This window comes from Crinia signifera, chromosome 9 (genome assembly GCF_055691185.1).
Source record: "Crinia signifera chromosome 9, ASM5569118v1, whole genome shotgun sequence".
In the NCBI taxonomy this organism is placed as follows: domain Eukaryota; kingdom Metazoa; phylum Chordata; class Amphibia; order Anura; family Myobatrachidae; genus Crinia; species Crinia signifera.
The window spans coordinates 32,074,805-32,097,194 of record NC_139225.1 but is presented as its reverse complement, the minus strand read 5'-3'; the positions used below and the strand labels follow the sequence as shown (position 1 = coordinate 32,097,194).

General features: G+C 44.7%; 1 protein-coding gene across 3 annotated transcripts in view; it reads right to left on the bottom strand.

The window, feature by feature from the left end:
• Positions 1-640: 640 nt before the first annotated feature.
• Positions 641-22,390, bottom strand: part of FGD1 (FYVE, RhoGEF and PH domain containing 1) — a 109,860-nt gene continuing 88,110 nt past the window's right edge. For all 3 annotated transcript variants that reach the window (XM_083158707.1, XM_083158706.1, XM_083158708.1), the window contains 13 exons: positions 21,079-21,227; positions 18,983-19,139; positions 16,168-16,306; positions 13,426-13,484; positions 12,658-12,804; positions 11,000-11,092; positions 10,828-10,907; positions 10,378-10,408; positions 8,819-8,920; positions 8,089-8,214; positions 6,274-6,432; positions 5,918-6,061; positions 641-5,819 (listed from right to left, as the gene is read on the bottom strand). In XM_083158707.1, coding sequence (XP_083014833.1) covers positions 5,553-5,819; positions 5,918-6,061; positions 6,274-6,432; positions 8,089-8,214; positions 8,819-8,920; positions 10,378-10,408; positions 10,828-10,907; positions 11,000-11,092; positions 12,658-12,804; positions 13,426-13,484; positions 16,168-16,306; positions 18,983-19,139; positions 21,079-21,227 — 1,653 coding nt within the window. In that variant the 3' untranslated portion in view covers positions 641-5,552. The remainder of the gene's footprint in view (positions 5,820-5,917; positions 6,062-6,273; positions 6,433-8,088; positions 8,215-8,818; positions 8,921-10,377; positions 10,409-10,827; positions 10,908-10,999; positions 11,093-12,657; positions 12,805-13,425; positions 13,485-16,167; positions 16,307-18,982; positions 19,140-21,078; positions 21,228-22,390) is intronic.

The window sequence follows — 22,390 nt, the reverse complement described above, 5'->3', positions numbered from 1 at the left end:
AATCTGTTTTACAATCCCTCAAGATTGTAAGCTTGGGTACAATCTTGTTCTGGTGTATGGCGGCCTTTAGAATTAGAGGAAACACAGCAGCTTCTTGTGTGCAATAGGATTGGACCAATAACAAAAAATTAGGATATTATTTTTGATTTTATATATGAATTTCGAAAGGCAGGCATCACTTCACATGCAGATGTATCACATGTGATCCTGCCGCCTGATTGGATGCAATTTAGGGGAGAAGTCACATAGTGTATGGGGGCCATGCGTGTTTAGTCAGGTAAAAATGTTGTCAATGCCCCCTCACTTCGAATTTAACATGCGCAGAGGAGGAGTACAACCAAGTGAGACTGAGAACGGAGAAGATTTTGGTCTAAGCCAGGCATGTCCAAACTGTGGCCCTCCAGCTGTTGTGAAACTACACATCCCAGCATGCCTTGCCATAGTTTTAGCATTCCTTAATAGCGAAACTGTTGCAAAGCATGATGGGTAGTTTCACAACAGCTGGAGGGCCATAGTTTGGACATGCCTGGTCTAAGCTTTTAATAATACACCTGAAGACAACACTTTCCTCATAGGACGCTGAGCCATCAGTAACGGAGGTGAGGTGGCGGGAGACATAAGAAGCACTCAAGTAGACTGGTTGCAATAAACAGACTGTATTGAACAAACAGAACATACCTCTAGCACCTACTGGGGTGAGGCGTTTAATACATTTAAAACATCCCTAGTGGCCTGCCACCATTGCCAATCCTCCACCCAACAAGTCACAGAGATTGGAAGCAAAGAAGTGAGTGCTGGTATACATACTGGCAGCGCATCTGTGCCGGGGACACAGTACAGGGGAAAATCACAGGACTGCAAAGGCATCGAAAATATACATACAGACTAACTGTATTGTGGAGACATAGTGGGAGGGGGGAGGAACACCCTAACTCAGTGGCTTTCATCTTCAAGCCTCAACTACCGCCAACAGGTCATGGTTTAAGGATTTTGGTCTATTGAAAAAGTTGGCAGAATTACTTACCCAGCAAAATAGATGAACTTGCTAGCGCATAATTAAAGAAATCTAGAAAACATGACCTGTTGAGGATATGAGTTTAAAACCACTGCCCAAAATATGCATTTGCTGTAGAATACATTATTTTAACCTGTGGATTATGCAGACCTGTTTGGTGCGTTACTTCCATCAATTGTTACAAAAGTCTAATAGAACATATTCTGCCCAAATGATTGCATTAGTAAAACTGGTGGGATTTGGCACAATTATCAGGTGAGAATGTTACTTGGCACTAGTCACAGGGATAATCTTCTAGCTCCATTGCAACTGAATTTAGGAGTTTGGGGTTAGTGTTCAAAATTCAGGAACAAGCGTTTATAAATACCGAAATTTGGGTTCCAATATATACAATTTAGACATTTTCTCATCTTCTCCAATTTATTATTGGAAGGAACATTCCAGCAGATGTATTAGACCTGGCGAAGTGATAAAGTGGAAGGTGATAATGCACCAGCCAATCACCTCCTAGCTGTCATTTTTCAAACACAGCTGGTTGGCTGTTGTGTTATCACCTTCCACTTTATCACTTCTCCGGGCTTAATACATCTAAACCTAAAATGTGTTAGACTCTGCAACATTTATATGAAGGGCTATCCCAGTGGTTCCCAAACGTCATGCCTAGGCACCTTCAGGTGCTAAAAGGCTCTTGCAGGGGTGCCTTGGGTGGGGGTCAAGAACCCAATCAAATTATTTATAGTCAAAGTGACAGCAAAAAACAGTGTTGTGGCTACTAATCCTTAAACAAGTGGCCAACAGAAGCCTAACTCTGTCTTCTAACACATAACTGGCACTAAGGATGACCGGTAGGCACAATTTACTTACATTTAAGTTTTTTTCCCAAATATATCAATGAAAAACCTTTATCTTGGGTGCTGTGAAAAAAAAAAAGGCTTATCCTGTAGGGCGCTGTGATTCATGACATTTTGGGAAGCACTGGGCTGACTGTTTTCCAACTTTCTATAGTACTCCTCATTGCATTGAAATTATTTTAGAGTGCCACACCTTCACTCACTTACATACACACGATTACTTGTAATAGCCTTAGTGATATTTCAATGTAATTGGTCACCTGACTTGTGTGCTGGACCAATAATACTCCGATGTGATCTGAAGTTTTATTATTTTCATTCTTTAATTCCTAGAGATTTGAGTGTAAATTCTTAGGGGCGAATATTGTCAAATATTCATGTTCTAGAATACCCTGGTTCCTATAAATATTTGTTCCCTTGACTGCTGTTACCTTATACGTTTAGGAAGCGGGTGCGGCTGACTGTCAATGGAAATAAGGGGCCAATATGCACCGATCACATGACAGACCGGGCAAGGACTCCACATACACCATGTCCTTGCAGCCCGTACGGAGTGATACCATAGAGCTATCTAAGTATATTTATGACATAACTAAGCAAATCATTATATGCGGTTGCAACCCCTTTAGGACGTCCTGTGGCAATTCTATCCGCTTGAGTCATTTGTACTGCCCCATTACACTGCATTAGGAGTTTAAATGTTGGGAATGAAATTCTCCAGAGTGTAGAGCGATTGGGTATGGATCATTGGATAGACAGCAACTAGGTCGACATGCCTGAAGGTCGACATAGGGTTATGTCGACATTGGGAAGGTCGACGGCCAAAAGGTTGGGTTTTCCACCTTTTCTTGTTCCGAATGTCGACACAGTCACCATGGACACTAAAAAAAGTGCACCATTACGCTCGGCACACTATTTTATTCTGCCACCACGCCCTCGTTGACCTTTTGACTGTCGACCTAATGACCCTGTCGAACTTAAGTTATGTCGATTATTTGCCTTCTATGAACTTTCCTATTGGTCTGACAAGCATTATGACCCTAACTTAGTACAGTCATAACCTAGGAAGCAGGTGGGGAGCGGTTGTCAGGCACATCTGCTATTGTTGTTATGTGGAATACTATAATAAGTTAGGAAACGGGACGGTGATCATTGAGGAAGCAGCAATGACATTAAGGGGTAAATTTACTAAGATGGAAGTTCTATTGTAGATGGGATGTTGCCCATAGCAACCAAATTCTATTATCTTCCAGAAGGTGCTAAATAAATAAGTAGAATCTGATTGGTTGCTATTGACAACACCCCATCTGCTAAAGAACTCCCATCTTAGTAAATGTACCCCTCACAGCTGGAATTTCTTGTAACTGGCAAGGGAATGGATACTGGATATTACTTTCTGGTTGGTTGGCAAACAGAAATGTCATATTTTCCATAGACTCAAGGCGAGAGGTACTAAGCCTTGAAAAGGGATGAAGTGGAGAGTGATAAACAACCAGCCAATCAGCTCCTACCGGTTAATTTTCAAACACAGCCTGTGACATAACAGGTAGGAGCTGATTGGTTGGTGGTTTATCACTCTCTATTTTATCACTTTTCAAGCTTAGTACATCTGGCCCTCAATACTGTAACTATTGCGGTAAGTAAATCTGTTCTCCATTTACAGATAAGTAATACTGTGTGCGTATTCTATACGTCATCAGATTTCAATTCAATTATTCCCTGATTTTGGGCAATATGCCCTAAACCCCGTCAATCTGGGGATATTCCACATACGTCCCTCCAACTGCTGTGGAACTACACATCGCAGCATGCCCATCTGCAGTTTTAGCACGCACTAATAGTAAATCAGTGTGAGGGCATTCTGCAATTTGTAGCGGCTAGAGGGTAGGCCCCATGTTTAGTATCACGTTATAGATTTGATATCCGTTCGACGGATCTACGATTTCTAGATCGGCCAGGTTATGGTTGACCATGCTTAGTTGAACCTGTCTAGATCGACGCCTAAAGATAGTCTACCGTGTCTAGATCGACAGTAACGGACATTAGATTCCAGAGTAAAGGTGCCCATACACAGGCGATTTGGTCCGATTTCGGAACAAATCGCGTCTCCCTGACATGCAGTCGGGTCCGATGCGTGGTCCTGTGCGCACCGGACCCGACTAGATGGTCAGACCGGCTGGCCGTCCAACCACCCGTTCTGGGACCTCCCTCCAGGTGGCGAGGCAGGCTGGAAGCTGGAACGCATGCATACCATCACAACGGATTGCATGCGTCCCGGCGGCTTGCAGGGTATTGGGTGTCCGAACACTGCTGCGAGACGTCGCAGCAGTGTATGGGGCACCTTTACAGCGACGGGGGCGTGGTTGACTGTCACATGGTTCACATGAGTTTTTCACTTTTTTTTTTTTGGTGCCCAATTCCACAGGTTGACTGGATTCACTCTTTACTATCCAAGTGAACAAGAAGTGAGATTATAATAATGAGTTATACGAGGGACTCTGCACGTATACAGTCGCCACGGGGACAATTGTGACATTAAGCAGCAAAAAAAAAAAAAAAAAAACTGAAAAACCTCATGCAGTCTATGTGGTGGTTGAACACACTCCCGTCCCTCTAACGCTGGCGTCTGACTCGACCTAGACGCGGTTGACTCTCTTTAGGCATCTAACTAGACAGGTTCAACTAAGGTTGGTCGACCCGATATACCATAACCCAGTGATGGCTAACCTTGGCACTCCAGCTGTTGTTGAACTACGAATCTCAGCATGCCATGCTAAGACTGACGCAGGGCATGCTGGGATGTGTAGTTCAGCAACAGCTGGAGTGCCAAGGTTAGCCATCACCTATAGATTTATTAGGTGTCACAGAGGGACTGATTAGTCGATGTTGCACCACTCTCGCGTTCCAATGTCACACCTGCGCGCAGAGACGCTACTCCGCGCCATCGCCGCTCAATGCGTTTCTATTAGCCGTGGGAGCAAAATAGATGCATGGGCGTGGCGGCAGGATTGCGCCAATCGCCACGTATGTGGCTACATCTACTATATTAGCACCGTACAGGTCTTCCTATGGTTTAACTCCCAGAATCTGGATTACTCCACTCGACTCCTATTTCTCGCACTTGACCGTTACAAAGAACCTCACGTACAACAGGCTACTTTGGGACGTATTGAATTTTGGAATGATGGTAAAAACGTTTAAAAGGGAACACAGGGTTCCAGAACAAGCAATATAACAACTTAAAAAAAGTGTTGCTAAATATTATTAAAATAATTACAAATACATAACATATAAAAAAAAAAAAATAGAAAGTGCTGTTGATGGGTTTGAGTAGAGGATGAGTTCAAGAGCATGGAAGCATCTGTTGACCATGGAAGGAAGTGTTAATGGGTCAATCCAGCCATCGGACTTCTTCCTGTACGAATGATGATGGGTCAAGTCCAGCCCCATCCCATTCCGCTTTCCCAAGTCCCCTGGGTTTGCAGTTCAGCTCAATTCTTTCAGGTCTTTCGTAGATCATGGAAGTAGAAATGGGTGAGTCCAGCCCTCCCCATGTGGAGCTGCGACAAGCGAGTCCAGCTCCACACTAACAATAGTCCCCTTTTTTGAAGATGAAATGGATTAGTCCAAGCTCTACCTTTTTTTTATTTAGGTATCTCCAAGAGGGAAGTGTAGTGCACCAGTCCTCAAGTGTCCCCTAGGGATTCTCCAGTCCCCTCAGTCTCTTCCTCAGTCTCCGGGATCAAGTGTTTGGAGTTGTAGTCTTCCCCCCGTCCAGCTCGGGACAGTGCTTTCACCCAGCGGCGTTGCAGTTCCTCTGTTTCCGGGCTGAAGTAAAAGCTGAGCTGGCTCTGGCTGATTTTGAAAACATGCTTGCGATCTGTGCGCTCACACTGTTCTGTTGGGGTCACCTCAAAGCCGATCAGGGGGATGCTCCGCTGAGCTTTCACATCCTGGGATAAAGAGAGAGAGAGGGGAGAGAGTAAGTTACATGCGCCCTATACCAGATCCTCCGCTTCCTGCCCTTCTCCGCTAATATTCTGTAACGTACCTGGGGAGCTCCATATATGTACAGAACCAGGGGCTCATTCTGAGGGATGACAAACCAGCCTTTGTGCCAGCTCTTGGCGCCTTTCTCCATATAATACATGTAACTGCACAATACGCTGTGTTCCGTCACCACTGAAGCCTGTTTCTGTAGGGAAGGAAGGTGATCCAAATCAGTGTGGGATGGGACACAAGACAAATACTCAAGGTACTCAAATTGATGTACCCAACCTGAAGGATACACTAAAAACATAATAATCTCACATAAATAGTACAGACTAGAATGAATGTCACAAGTGCAGCGCAGACATCAGATCAAGCTGTGTCAATATGAGGCAGGATGTTGCAAAGGGCCAATACCTCTAGGATAGATTTCCTACGCTGGGGTGTGTGAGAGTTGTAACCGGGGCTGGATGTAGAACCACGCAGAGCACCGTAGCAGTCAACACACACTCGATTTGTCCGGTTGTTGTCATAAACCAGCCTGGCACGAAACTCGGAGCACTTTCCGCAAACCACCTGTGGTAAATGAGAAACGCGTCTGGTCACTGATGGAGGTTGAGAAGGTATTACTGGAACTTAATGAGGAAATCTATACATCGCTGGGAAATGTACACAGAGGCAAAGAGAAAGCGCTGTAATAATGGTATAGGAGCAATCCACAAAAATTTAAAAAGAAAGAAATAACAAGACGAGAAGCATCACAATGACATCACATCAGAAGTCCAGCAGGCGCAAATGCCGGAGATAAGAGGCAAGTTCTAGAGGGAATGGAAAGGAGAAGGAGAAGAAGCAAGGGGAAAAGAAAACTTTACACAGAGCAAGCAATTGGAAGAGGAGTGACAGAAGCATTGCCTAAGGGCTGTTTCACACAGTACGGTTCCTGCCGCACGGTGAAATCCCGTACGGCCAGGGAGCCGTGCCGCACTCAGCAGTTGTGAATGGACACTATTGTGTCCATTCACACGGGACGGCCACGGCCCGGCCGCACGGCTGCAGCCGGATCCCCCCACTGGAAGGGACGGCTGCCGGGCTGTGGCCATCCCTGCCATTATAAAATTCTGAGTGCGACGCGGCTCCCTGACCGTACGGGATTTCACCGTGCGGCAGGAACCGTACTGTGTGAAACAGCCCTTAGCCAGTGGTCAGGGAACTCGGTCCTCATTACCCCACGCAGTGCATGTTTTGCAGGTCTCCTCACAGAATCACAAGTGAAATAATTAACTCCACCTGCGGACCTTATAAAATGTGTCTGTGAGTAATTAGTGCACCTGCTGGGTTACCAGCAAAACATGCACTGTGTGGGGTAATGAGGACCGAGTTACCAGACCACTGGCCTAAGTGATAGAAGGAAGGCATGATCCTGCGGAAAGAAGAAGAGATGAAACTGGTGCAGCTTGGAAGGAGTGGAGTAGGGAACAACTGTAGAGATAGAGTGAGCACGGGATATGGTCACTGGGTCACCAAACATTAGGTCTACAAGCATTAGGTCAACATGACTGAAGGTCGACATGGGTTAGGTGGACAGGGTCATTAGGTCGACAAGGTCATAAGGTCAACATTGGGAAAGTTGAAAGGGTCATAAGGTCGACATGGGGTTTTTCACTGTTTTTTTTTTTTAGAGCTGACGTGCCAACGGGTGGTATTTCATGCCCTACCATCCACTAAAGTGTGGTGGAAGAATAAAATAGTGTGCCCAAAGCATGGCGGGCGCAGCGAGCCATGTGAGGGGACGCGGTGCTACGATTAAGTGTCCATGTCGTCGACTGCGTCGACATTCGGGGAAAAAAAAAAAATCAGTGAAAAACCATGTCGACCTTATGACCCTATTGACCTTCAGTCATGTCGACCTAGTGGTGTCTACATAATGCTTGTCTACCCAATGATCCCATTCCGCGAGCACATAGTTGTGGCAGAGGGAGCGGAGAGGAAGACCTTTCCTGGTGAAAGGAATAAGTCCAAGGGAATAACAAGTGTGCAGCAAAGGAAGGAAGCAGGAAAGAGAATGAGGTGGGTGAAGAGGAGCATCAGGGAACTAGTGATGAGAAAGGGGATATCATATTAGGGTAACAATGTAGATGTGGGGGACTTCTCATAAGTAAATACTTAGGGAAAGGACCAGAAAAATTGGTATAATTGTACGGAAAGGAAAACAATGGTATAAAGGGAACTCACATGTCCACAAGCCTTGCAGTGATGCCTCCGTTTGGTTATAGAGTTAAAAGCTTCTTGGCATTTCATGCACATGGTCACCTCCTTCTCCCGGATCGGGGTTGGAGCTCGCTTGCCCAGGTCGGTGTTCTGTGTATGTGAGAAAGTAATTACGTTTCCCAATCACATTTTCCAGTTTACCCTTCTTCCTTTGCATAAAAGATTTCTATTTAATTTTTTTTTTAAGTTTTAATTATGAAACCATCTTTACCTCCCTTGGCGTCATGTAAACCAAAGGCTGCACACTGGGGCAAGTTGTTGGCTACACTTTTCCAGTCAGCTGCATTGACAATATTGCACTGCACATACTAAAGTACACAGACAAACTACTTCTTCTGGGTGCTAGACCTTGGGGCGCATCAAGTATCGCAGTCAGGATGGTCCTGGTCCTGCTGTCTGGGAACAGGGGCGTTCATGGAAGAAGCCGTTCTGTAGATGACTAGAACAGGCATGGCCAAACTGTGGCCCTCCAGTTGTTGTGAAACTACACATTCCAGCATGCCTTGCCATAGTTTTAGCATTCCCTACTAGCAAAACTGTGGCAAAGCATGATGGGACTTGTAGTCTCACACCAGCTGGAGGGCCATAACTTGGCCATGCCTGGTCTAGACCCTTGCTCAAGATTGTTATTTTTAAATATTAATTTTCACACAAGCCCCCCCCCCCCCTCCCTCCACCCTCTCTCATTACTTACAGGTGAGTTTGGGGGAGTCTCTTCATCTTCCCGATGGGAGTAATTAAGCAGTTTGCAGGTCTCCACTGTCTGTTCATGCCGGATCATCATCGCTTCAATCGCCTTAATGTGACAGACAATATATAATGATCAATCACTGCTCAACACCAATAACATTTCTGCTTGCAGCATATCAGGTAGTAGCAATCATGTGTCAAATGGATGGTTTTCATGATTTTTCCAGAGTGTGTTTTAGCTGGCTACAAACCCTTTTTTCGCTCAAAAACAGGGATGCTTTCAGGGATTTAGTTATGCCCGCCTGTCTTAGGTAACAAATGATCCAATAAGCCACGTCCCTCACCAGATATCGGGGCTAATTGGATAGTAATTTACAGTGTGTAATTGGATTCCGCCTACATGGATAATATCAGGCAGCTTCTGTCTCTATATCGATCACATGTCACAACATATTTAAATCTGACTCCACTCCAATTTAACAACAATTGTACACAAGCCATTAAGGTCCCTAAGAAACATCCCCTCCACTTTAGAATATAAGCTCACGAGCAGGGCCCTCTCTCCTCATGTTTTTCTGCTATTAATCCTTTGAGTGTCACGTGAATTTGTCAAAATAGGTGTGTGAAAATTGGGAAGCACACATTTTTATTCATCATAATGACCTGTAATGATTACCCTGCATGAGTCTTCAACCTGTGGCCCTCCAGATGTTGTGAAACTACATGTTCCAGCATGCATTGCCACATTTTTTCCTATAAGAGCATGCCAAAACTGTGAGGGCGTGCTGGGAAATGTAGTTTCACAACATCTGGAGGGCCACAGGTTGAAGACCTGTGCTATATAGGAAATAGAATCCTTTTTACGCAACATTTTTTATTTGAATTTATATAACAAATGTGAGAGACACTGGCAATTTTAGCAGATATTTTGCACATTTCTGATAGAGATGTTGGTACGCAAACTAGAAATAATTTTTACTCCATACTCCAACCCCTAGGTCTCGGCCACCATGGTAATTATTACAGTGTCCTGTCCACTGCTGCAACAATCTTTATTTACCACTGCCTTGTGCTGTGCTGCTCGGCGGGTATGTGTTCCCCGCATGTAATGTCTCAGTGTAATGTATGTAATGCCCCCCCCCCCCCCCCTTTTATCCCTGCTTGATGCTGCACTGTAATCCGCAAAAAATTCCTGGCAAATCAAGTTGATTCTGATATTCTTTTAGGCGCTGCGGAACCCTTGTGGCGCCATATAAATAAACAACAATGATAAACTTAACATTGTTGATATTTATCTGACAGCATTAACCCTTTCAGGTCCAATGTCTAGTCAGGTTCAACAGCCCAAGCGCTAGTAGCAGATCCAAAATTGGCCACTTTAAAATATGAAGATTAACATCGTTCACCATTCAATGTAGACCATTTTTGAATAAAAAAAAAAAAGATATTACAATTAATTTAAACTAGACAGTTTCCCTCCTGCCAGTTCCCTCCCCACACATAAGTAAGGGGGGGTTACTAGTACTTTGCTGGGAACCCCCCTGTAATTGCAGATATAGTCACCTGTATCCAGTCTTTTTTCTCTTCTTCAGTTCTATATAAAAGAAAAATGACAAATAGAAAAAGTCTGTTTATAGTAAATCGCTCTCATCAGAAGAATACATAGCAAATGGCGTATTGCAGAAGCAGAGTCTGTAGATGACAGAACCTGTAGATGCTTCTCTTGACTTTCCAACCCTGTCGACCTATTTTACGTGTTAACCCAATGCATGTCAACCTAATATGGGTGGATCCAATGACCCATACCCGCTGTAACAGCATCTTAACTGCATGTCCGCAGTGGCACTCAACCATATGGGTGCTCCGCCGACACTGGCCTAGAAGATAACGCCATGTATTCTGATTTATCTCAAGTCACCCATAAATGCAATCATCTAACAGTTATAGATCTGTATCAAGCCTCCCTCCAGTCTCAGTTCTAGCAGAGTGAAATCAATCTGTGCCTATGAATACCTGGCTTGGAGCTCCAAGGATCGCTGTTTTCCAGACACTAGAAATGTCCTGGTCAGATTGGGGCTACTGCTGTGCTTCAGCTAAGGAAAGAAGAGAAAGTGTAACTGAGCCGTGCTGAATACTGTATTTTTAGGTGCTAACTAGCCATGGAAAGGTTATTTTATACGCTCACCTCCATCCCCTCCACATCAATCCTGGCTCTCACACTGTATTTCTGGCCAATCAGACGCAGCTTCGGCACACAGTACAGTAAGCGGTCATTGAACTGTGAACAGAGGAACATCGTTACTACAGGACACATCAGTTATGAGTCTGGAACTGAGCTTTTCATGTACTATGCTGTAGTGACCTAGGAAACCATAAACCATGGAGGACACATGGTAATCTAAAAGGGGTTTTATTTCTAAAACAGATGAAAATAACACACAGTATAAAGGATACAGCAATCCTTAGAATAGTACATCTGGTGAAGGTCTTTGCCTACCAAAAGCTTCAATATTTGCCTTCAAGAAGCATTTCCTTCATTCCCTTAGCATTGTTTATGAAAAGCTTTTCTGTACTTCATTGTTCCTGTACTGTATTACATTCATTCTATCTGTTAATTATTATCATTTTTGCTCGCACCGCAGCCTGCAATGGTTGTGGTATGACTGTCCGGCGGTCGGAATCCTAGTATCTGACCGGCTGCCGGTACTCTGACACTGTGCTTGCCATAGGTTCCATTCTCCCTCCATGGGGTTCGTACACTCCCACGATGGAGAATAACCCCTATTGATCGGGATCCCATCTGTCGGGCAGTTGAACATTCAGGATTGTGGCATCCATATACTGACTGTAGGGATCCCGACTGTCAGAGAGTCACGCGGCACCCTACTGCATACTGAATCAAGTGGCCTTTAGAGTTGCATGCATTTGCATCTGTGGCTTTACGCTATTGCTGCTACAGACCCCTCGCCCTCTGCAGCAGTGTGCAACACCCGAGGCCCCCACTTTTGCTTTCTATGCACACTGCAATGCTGCCTGGAATGTGAGACTGCAAACATTGGTCGCACCATGGAAACTTCCATCAGCCTTGCATTTCTTAAGACCCATACACACTTTGAGCTGAAAGTCGCCCAGTGTGTATGCCCCAGCGGTGAGCGCTGCTGCGCACTTCCGCATCATCGCTGGAAAAGCCGCTCATCTGCTGGTATTACCAGCAGATGAGCGGCTTTGAGGGTGGCTTTGCATAGCTCTGCGCTATGCAAAGCCATCCTCCCCCCCGCCGTCGGCGCCGGGCAGTGGGAAAGCCGCTCAGTGTGTATGTACTGAGCGGCTTTTCCCCCAGCGATGAATGAGAACATCGCTGTCCATACACGATGGGCATAGTCGCCCAGTGTGTATGGACCTTTAGTCTGAGTTTGGCGTCTTATGTCAGCAGCTGAGATTCCTCTCCATCCCATGGCACTCCCATATCATGACCGCCATTATTGCCACCTCCCAGTAATGCCCAATACATTCCCTGAACAGTTCTCCGTGTCAGTATTGCGTATTTTTAGAACACATTTCAGGGGGATTCCCTTAAGTACATACATTTCCTCTCTTACAATGAATTGTCAAGGTTATGCTGGACCGGTTACACACCTTTAGGCTACGCCATCATTAATCAGCACCTTAATCTTCCGGACTAACAGAATAGACAGGACACAACTAGCCAGTCTCCATAAACAATTTAGATTTCAGCTTTGACTTAAATGTGACGGAAAAGGAACTTAAATATTTGCCATCTCTTTTTGCTAAAATATATAACGGTCCGCAGTGACCCTCCAGTGATGGTGGTGGACTGCTCACCAGTATGAGGTATCTGTCCTGGGTGGTCCCATTCTTTGCTGACAGTTTCAGAATGTGTCCCTCTTTTATCAGCTCGTTAGTGGGGCTCACAATGTCTTCCTCGCCGCCCAAGAGTTCGTATACCTTCAGTAGCTTGTGCATCCGCTCCTGGGGAAATGGAAGAGGAGATGTGAGAGCTGGAGCTTAGGGGTGTACGAGAGAAAGGGACTGGGTGATAATGAAGGAACATATTTATCAAACCTTATAAAGAGGAGGGGTTAAGGAGTTGCCCATAGCAACCTACCAGATTCTAGCAATCAAGTATCCAGTACATTGTACAAGCAATTGCTATAATCTGGTTGCTATAGGCAATTGAGCTTTTGAAGGTTTGGTAAACCTCAGGAGGGGTCACCAGGTGTGGTGACAACTGGTGTGCACTCTGTATTAACATTCTCCACCCCGCACCAGAGGTGCGGCCACCTGGAAAGGGGGTGTGGTGTCAGGGGAACCTAGTTTCTTCACTCCGGGGGTGCATCCTGCATCACCAGAGATGCTAGCTGCCCTTAGAGACTTGGCTGTCTGCAGTGCTGGCTCTTTATCTATGACAGGAGCCTAGTGCTGCAGGAGAGTATCATACTGCAGCATCCGACTCCTGTCACTGCAGAAGAGCCAGCACTTTGATGTCAACCCTTTTTTTTACGGGTGATACCCGGCTGCAGGCCGCACCAGGAGTGTGACTCCCCTGGTAAATCACCACCGTAGCAAAGCAAGAGCCTAGGGTCCACTTACCATTTTCCTTATAGCTGCATTAGAGTGCTCAGCTGCTGTAGCAATAAGATCCAAAGACTCTGCAGGGAGACAGATTGTTAGTTGTATAAATCGTGTCCTGGGCTCCTAACAATAAGTTATGCATATCCAAATGTAATGTATGCCACAATAAACATCTATGGAATTTGTTGCTTAAATAGAAACTTCATAGTCAGAAAGAGCAAATAACATAACATTACATTGGTTTGTGAAATAGCCATACCTAAACATTCCATCATGAAGATCTTTGCATTAGATAACTATTTTTTCTATACAACATAGGTATTTATTATTCAACATATGTTGTTGTGTATCTGTATCCTGACGGCGGATAGACCGGGTTCAGCTCGACAATACCATGGTCGACCACTAGAGGTCAACGGCGTCTAGTTAGACATCTATACTTGGTCGTCCGTGTTTACATAGACAGTGATGGTAGATTGACGAGAGGAAGCATTGACGGGAACCTGGTCAACAGTAGCAAGCGCAGAGTAGAGAGTAAGCAAGGGTAGACATCTAACTAGACGCCATCGACCTCTGAACCCAATCGATCCGTTAATCCACAACAAAAATATACTGGTAGGTTAATTGTCTCCCAACAAAATTAACCCTAGAATGTCTGTGTGCGTGTACATGTGGTAGGGAATGTAGATTGTAAGCTCCACTGGCGCAGGGACTGATGTGAATGTTCAAAATTTCCTCTGTAAAGCGCTGCGGAATATGTGTGCGCTATATAAGAAACTGTTAATAAATAAATAATAAATAAACCTTGTATATCATACAGATAACCTTTGTATCACTTTAAATAGTGAATGTGGTTTCTTTGACTCTAACATATTGTATGTTACTTGGTTGGCCCTCACTTTGTGGAGTTTGTATATTCTCCCTGTGCTTCAATGGGTTTCCTCCGAGTACTCCGGTTTCCTCCCACAATCCAAAAATATATGCGTACGTTAACTGGCTCCCAAAAAAAAATGAAGCCAAGTGTGCGTGTGTACATGGGCAGACTAGATGGGCCAAGTGGTTCTTATCTCATGTCAAATTCTATGGTTCTATGAATAATACATGGATTTAACCCTTTGCAGTCCAATTTTTTTTTTTTCGCAATTCAAATAGTCTGGTTTAAATGAATTGTCATTTTTTTTATTCTTTTATTAAAAAAAATGGTCTAAATTAAATGTTGTACGATGTTACTGTTCTTATTTTAAAGTGGCTCACCATTGGATCTGCTACTAGCACTAGGGCTGTTGAGCCGGACTAGACATTGGACCTGAAAGGGTTAAAAACCTGCCCCCCCCCCCACCACCACGAAACTAAAGCTTGGTACAGACTATACAATTATTGGGCAGATTTGAGAATCTAGGTTTTTAGGTGTATCATGTAGACATAACAGAGAACGACATGGCTGCAAAGCATTGCCAATATCCAGTATGGAATCATGAACCTTCCTGGGGCAGAACATAAACCCTTTTCATTATACAATCGTGCAGATAAAACATATACTGCATCCTAAATGTATGAATCCACTCCGTCTCGTTACCCTTGGTTCCACCAGCACTATTTCTGTCTCACCTGACTTAATACAACAATCAGAGGACTTAAAAATCATGTACTGTGACGAAAGCTGCCCACGCTCTGTCCAGCCATTCCTCACTACACAAGCTGGATCTGTAAGCCCCTGCTCGCTCCTCCAGGTCAGCAGAGGACCTGAAACTTCTTTCTGGAGGACGTCGGGCAGCCTTATTTACTTTTCAAACTGGACCGCACTTCAATCCTCCAGGTTACAGGCCCCAAAAAGTGCAATTATTCCCCAATAATGTACCAAGATGGCTGACTGGTGACGGCTTTACATGTGAGGCCAGCTCAAGGTCAATGCATCTTAAAGCACGCAGTGGCTGTCCTATTCGCTTCAACCGAACGGTCAATATATCGCTGGTCCGTTGGCCACTGTGCCTGTGCAATAGGTCCCTGAATGACATAGTTCTGGCATACTGCGTCGGCTGTGTAGTGCTGTGCTGGGGGTACAGGTGTTCTACTAACCACCAATTCACATGCTGCACAAGCAGTGGGGTACTGGTAGTTGCCTGCCCAGTTGGGACATGCAGTTTTTATGCAGAGGATATCTGCAGAGGATACCAGATCTGGCCAACCTGTTCTCCAGCTGTTAGGAAACTACTCGTCCCAGCATGCCTTGCCACAGTTTTGCCATTATGGAGTGCTAAAACTGTGGCAAGGCATGCTGGGACTAGTAGCTTTCACAACAGCTGGAGAACCGAAGGTTGATCGGGCCTGGTGTATGCCCAGCCTTAGGCGTTTGATGGTACAGATCAATCGGGAGTAAATGGCGCTTTGCAGCTACCTGGGGGCAGTGTGGTTATATATAAACAATTAACAAATACATGCCTGGATATGCAGAGTAGCTCCTCCGCCAATGAAAATCATCAAAAAGAACGCTCTTGAGGTAAACCCCTTAAATATATGAGACCTGTACAAATCTTTCTCTTGCTGACAAAGAGTACAGATAATATTGAGAATTTAATTGGACAATCAAAGGCATACTGTACGTGACAGATGTCCATTATCATTTATCAGGGGCAGGTATATTGTGCTAGTGTTTGAATTGTGGAACTTTATGTCCTAGGATGACCTGCCGCCATTGACAAGCAAAGCATGCTGGGATAGAGGTACCGTTATGGCTGGAGAACCTGACATAGTGTGACTTACTCTCTGCATCGCTTCGGTCTCCGGATTCGTCTGACAGTTTCTGGAGATAGTCTTTCAGGAGCAGCTCATAGCGCGGAATCCTCTGGACAGGCTCCAACATGTGATGCTGCAATGTCAGGTTACCACAGGCCTCCTCCCTCTGGTACACAAAGAGAAACAGAGTATTAACATCTGCACTGTACAATCCCTATGTACGGCTTCATGTGGGTGTGCAGACAAACCGCAAATGCCGAGTTGCGTTATCTGAATAAGTACGCTTTATTTATACAGCGCACTTTCTCTGGTTACGATATAAATGGTAGAAAATGTCTCTGTCATCAGCCACCAGGTCGACACCTCGGATTGGTCGACATACCCAAAGTCGATATTGACAAAAGGTTGACACAAGCTTATGGTCAACAGCAACATAGTATGTCAGCATATGCTGACGCAGACATCGTATAAGTGTAACAGGTCCCATTTTTCATTAATCACTTAAAATCAGTCACCGCTCCAGAAGTAGGGCTATGGCATAGTCCAAAATTTAAATAGGGGCACCGCACCAACTGCCACCCCGAACATCACCATCCAGGACTCACTGGCACAGGGCCGGATTAACGCAGGGGTGATAGGGGCAGCCGTCCCATGGTCCCCACAGGCACTGTTACTAGTACTGCAGCATGGCCCATGACTTCCGCTGTGACGAGGAGTTAAAATGGCCGCACGAGCACTGATGCCGCAGATACTCCCATGGGAGTGTGGAGGCGGAGCTGTCTCTCACTGCTTCTGCCCCCACACTCCTCATGCTTCCTGCCTCAATGTGCGTCTTAGGAACTTTGTGGTAGGGATGGCAATCGGTGCAGTCGCCATCGATGGTGATACAGCTTCCATTCCTGGATAGTAATAAACTATGTGTTGGATGACCATCAATAGTTTTAACTATTGATGGTCATCCATTTTCTTTGACTGAATGACCCGTGGGCCAATCAGAATGTGGGAATTGGGCTATGCTCAGTGTCCCAGCACTTTAAACAAAAGCAAAACAAAGGTTTTGCTGTGCCATCGATGGCAAAGGATTTTAGCTGGCATAATGTCTGCAAAAGTTTGCTGTAACCAGGCTGCTGCAGGGATACATTGGAGGACCAATGGTCTGTAACATATAGCAAATGCTTGTATTCGGCAATATATAACGATCTTATAAGTAGTTATGCTCGAGGACTAGATATATATTTATATAGATAATACAGAGAACGATGGTGAGGCCAACACAGGTGAAAGCATTGGCATCAGCTATGAAAGACAGAGACACACCCTCCATGACAATGGCTGAACAGTAAATGAATGTTGGAATTCCACCCCACCCCATCTGTGTACTACAAGTCACTCTGAGTTTCTTCATTAAGCTAATCACTGGTGACCTTTAATTCATTAGCATCTAAATTGTCAATTATGACTTGCACAGTGTGAAGATCACTAATCAAGGCGCTTGCCCTGGGGCGGTGCTCTTATATGGGTTAAAAGGAAGTTTAGAAACCTCAAAGTCCCTTTACTGCAGAGCCAAACATTCCTTCTGGCCGCTCCAATCTTAGCATCTGGTAATTACTGGTTGCAAATTGAAGTATAGCATTCCTATTCCTAACCTGGGTTATATTAGCTACATGTGCAGCGTCTCTTATTGGTGGCTCACACACATAGGGAGAGTATATAATCCTGGGTGAAATTTTTGGAAATCTGCAATTTTCACCTGTTTTTAGGGCGAATTTCCCCTGTTCAATCACTGTGCTGATTTTTCGGGGAAAAATACAACAACGGCGAAAACTACATGGATTGTAAAAATTTCTACGAATTAGTGTAGTTTTGACAAAATTCGCATCCGGTTTCCCCCATTATTTGCCATTCCCGAGTCAGCTCCCCCCCTCCCAACAGCATGTATAACAATTTACTCAAAAATGGGCAAAAAACGCCAGTGATTGAATACTAATCAGCAAATTATTGATGTTGTTCGCCTGGCCAGGAAATTTGTCCGGGATTGAATATCCTCTATAGCAGGCATGTCCTCCAGGCTGTTGTGAAACTACACATCCCAGCATGCCTTGCCATAGTTTAAGCATTCCCTAATAGCAAATCTGTGGCAAGGCATGATGGGACTTGTAGTTTCACAACATTTGGAGGGCCATAGTTTGGACATGCCTACCCTATAGTATATCACCATGATAATAATAATAATAATAATACATTTTATTTATATAGCGCTCTTTCTCCAATAGGACTCAAGGTGCTTAACAGATAGAATGAATGTAATACAGTACAGGAACAATGAAGTACAGAAAAGCTTTTCATAAACAATACTGAAGGGAATGAAGGAAATGCTTGAGTAAACAGGAAAGTCTTGTTTTTGAAGCATTCTAGAGTGGGGGCCTGTCGAACTGTGCGGGAAAGTGTGTTCCATAAAGCCGGAGCTGAATTAGACCATGATGGCATTAGAATGATAATAAAAGGTTAATGACATGACATTAGTAGAATGGGAGCTATTTTTACGAATACTACCATTTGGGCGAATGATGTGCCCCCTACACCATCTCTTACTGCCCTTCCTCCTTCGCTTTGTTTTCTGAACTAGATGGTAAAATAGATCAGATGCCATTAAGATGCACGGACATATACAGTATCTTTTCTGCATTGCTGCATATACGGTACAACGACGATCACTCAGGAAAGAACAGATTGGACACACACAAGGAATGGATCTTGGGGACTGGGTTTTGCTGCATCAACAGAGTTCAGGGCCACCTGCACATGCAGAAAAGGATTCTGGGAACAAAGGCGGAGTCCTCACCTGCACTTCCTGTATAATGCTCTTGAACTGGGATGACCGCTCTGTCCAGGTGTTCAGCAGCTCCATGGCTCGGTCAAAGTTCTTCACATACTCCCCGTACATTTTAAGGAATGGAGCCAATTTTTGAAGGATGTCCCCGATCCTGGGGTTACTGTCCCTAAATGTAAAAAAAAAAAAACATACAGATTTTTACATATTTATGTGCAAGTCCATTTCAGTGTCATTCTTTTACATGACTTTGTATCAACTTTCTACAAATTAGGTAAAACACCCATTAATCGCTATGAAATATGCAGTATCAACAGATGCCTTACTCCGGTCCATTCGTAAGCGCACATTGGTTCACATGGGGGCGATGTTAGTTTATTATTCATGCACATTTCTGTATTAGCATATGGGAACGCCCAGCGTTTCATGTGCGTTCCCATGAGAACGCTTGGGGGTTCTCATGCTAATGAGACCGTGATGGACATGCGGGGGGCGGGCAGCTGACCGTCCACTTCCCCAGACCGTGCACTCATATGTAAAGTTGCTTAGAGCAACCTTACATATGCGCACACCTTCCACATCTTTCGATGGTCAGTGACCATCGGAAGTTGTGGGAGGGTCCCAGTGGCATGCGAATGGATGCTTATGTGAAACATCCATTTGCAGCCAGTGCGAACGTACACGCCTTGCGAATGGTGGGCCGGCGTATTACCATTCGCAAGGCGGGATCTGGTGTACTCGCAAGGATGCAAATTTGCATCTGAGTGGATGAACTAGAATAACCCTCTATAGGTCCGGGTTGGACAAACTGGTAATGGAGAACTACCAACAGGTCACATTTCCCAGACCACCTAATGGGTGCACAGGTACAGTCACTACTAACTGTCACATTTCCCAGACCACCTAATGGGTGCACAGGTACAGTCATTACTAACTGTCACATTTCCCAGACCACCTAATGGGTGCACAGGTACAGTCATTACTAACTGTCACATTTCCCAGACCACCTAACGGGTGCACAGGTACAGTCATAACTAACTGTCACATTTCTTAGACCACCTTATGGGTGCACAGGTACAGTCACTACTAACTGTCACATTTCCAAGACCACCTAGCTTGTGCACAAGTGCAGTCATTACGGTCACATTTCCAAGACCACCTAGCTTGTGCACAGATGCAGTCATTACTAATGGTCACATTTTCCAGACCACCCAGCTGGTGCACAGATGCAGTCCCTTTAAATACTCAGGGTTAAAACACTGCGATCCACGTATGAATCTTGTAGTCATGCGTTACCGTTTTTTAATGCCTCTGCTTGCATATTTGTATCGTTCACAATTGATTTTCGTTTAATGTTCATTGTATGTGGGCATTTTATGATAATTAAAGATTCTATTCTAATGGTCACATTTCCCAGACCTCCTAGCTGGTGCACAGGTGCAGTCATTACTGTCACGTTTCTCAGACCACCAAGGTGGTGCACAGGTGCAGTCATTACTGTCACATTTTCCAGACAACCTAGCTGCTGCACAGGTGTACTCATTACTAACTGTCACATTTTTCAAAACACCTAGCTGGTGCACAGGTGCAGTCATTACTAATTGATCATTTTTTTAGACGCGTTGCATTCATTCCTAACTGACACATTCTACAGATCCACAGATGGTCTGGAAAACGTGGACTGTTGGTAGACCTCATGGATCGCTTTGACCACCCCTGCTGCACGGCCCATGACCTGCATTATAGGAGAGGCCTAGGTAGCATTCTTCAAATAACTGATTCCCAGGGGTCTGTGGCCAACCCCCCCGAAACACATGAATCAGTAATAACCATGTGTGTTTGGCCACATCAGAAGAGATCGAGGTATGGAACCCTTTTCATAGCAGAAGACCCCCTTACTTTCAACTGCATCCTGTTATTAGACAGCTGCACACACTGGCGAATGCAAGTATCAATGTTCGTCTAGATTTTGAGAGGTTTGTGGCCCCGTTCTATGCACTCACTCATTTATTATTTATTAGTATGCTACAATATCCCACACCTTGCCAATTCCTCCACTTGGGAGCCATACAGAGGCCTACACGTAATCATTAATGCTGGTAACTCACCATTCTTGCATGCGTTTCTCCAGCTCGGGCAGCAGAAACTGCTGATGGAAGCAATATATGGAGCAGATGTTGGAGAAAATTCCCATGACCACTTCAATGGGAAACGAGCCCTTTGTGCCAGCTTCCTCCATGAGCCGAGCGCAGAACACCTGTGAAGGAGAGGATGAGATAAGTCCGATGTGAGCACCTTGGTTTACTTACAGGTACTCAAGTCCACAACGATCTGGAATCAGTTACAAGAGTACAGAAGGGTGCCATGGCAACCAATCAGCTGCTCCATATAATTGTATAGAATGCACTTTATAAATGTTACTTCGATGCTGATTGGATGCCAAGGCATGCTTATCACGGCTTCGTACATCTACCCTCTTTCTTATTCGATTTGCTTCTTTGTCACAGACATGGATAGGTAAATTTACTACGACGGGAGATCTACTGAAGATGGGATGTTGCCCATAGCAACCAAAATCTATCATCTTCTAGAAGGTGCTAAATAAATAGGTAGAATCTTATTGCTATGAGCAACATCCCATCTTCAATAGATCTCTTAGTAAATTTACTTCTCCATGTCTGCGACAAAGGAGCAAATCTACTAAGAAAGAGAAAGCGAAAGAGGGTCTCTTAGTACATTCCCCGCAGGGAGTTTGCGGCTTCCAACAAGATCAAATGCCTGTGCTGCTGTGATCAGTCTAATGATCTGATTGGCTACAGCAGTGGTTCCCAAACTGTGTGCAGTAGCTCCCTGGGCTGCTGCGGAGCACTTGCAGGGGTGCTCAGGTTGGTGGTCCAGAACCAATTCAAATTATTTATAGTCAATGAAAATGGCAAAATCAGCGCTTGTGGCTTCCATTTATAAAATATGTGGGTGAACAGAAGTGAATCATGTTCCTCACCACATAACTGGGCCGAAGGATAAAATGTAATTGCAACTTACTTAATTTTTTTTTTCAGTAACAAACTTTGGGCCTAGGGGGTGCCAAGAAAAATATTCTTACACTGTAGGGTGCCGTGATTCAAAAAGTTTGGGAACCACTGGGCTACAGGATGCTCTATAGCAGGCATGTCCAACGTTGGCCCTCCAGATGTTGTGAAACTACACATCCCAGCATGCTTTGCCACAGTCTTGCTATTAGAGAATGCTAAAACTATTGCAAAGCATGCTGGGATGTGTAGTTTCACAACATCTGGAGGGCCAACGTTGGACATGCCTGTTCTACAGGGTATGGATCATTGGGTAGACAGCATGATGGTCGACAAGCATTAGGACATCATGCAGGAATGTCGACATGCAGGAAGGTAGACATGACTGTAG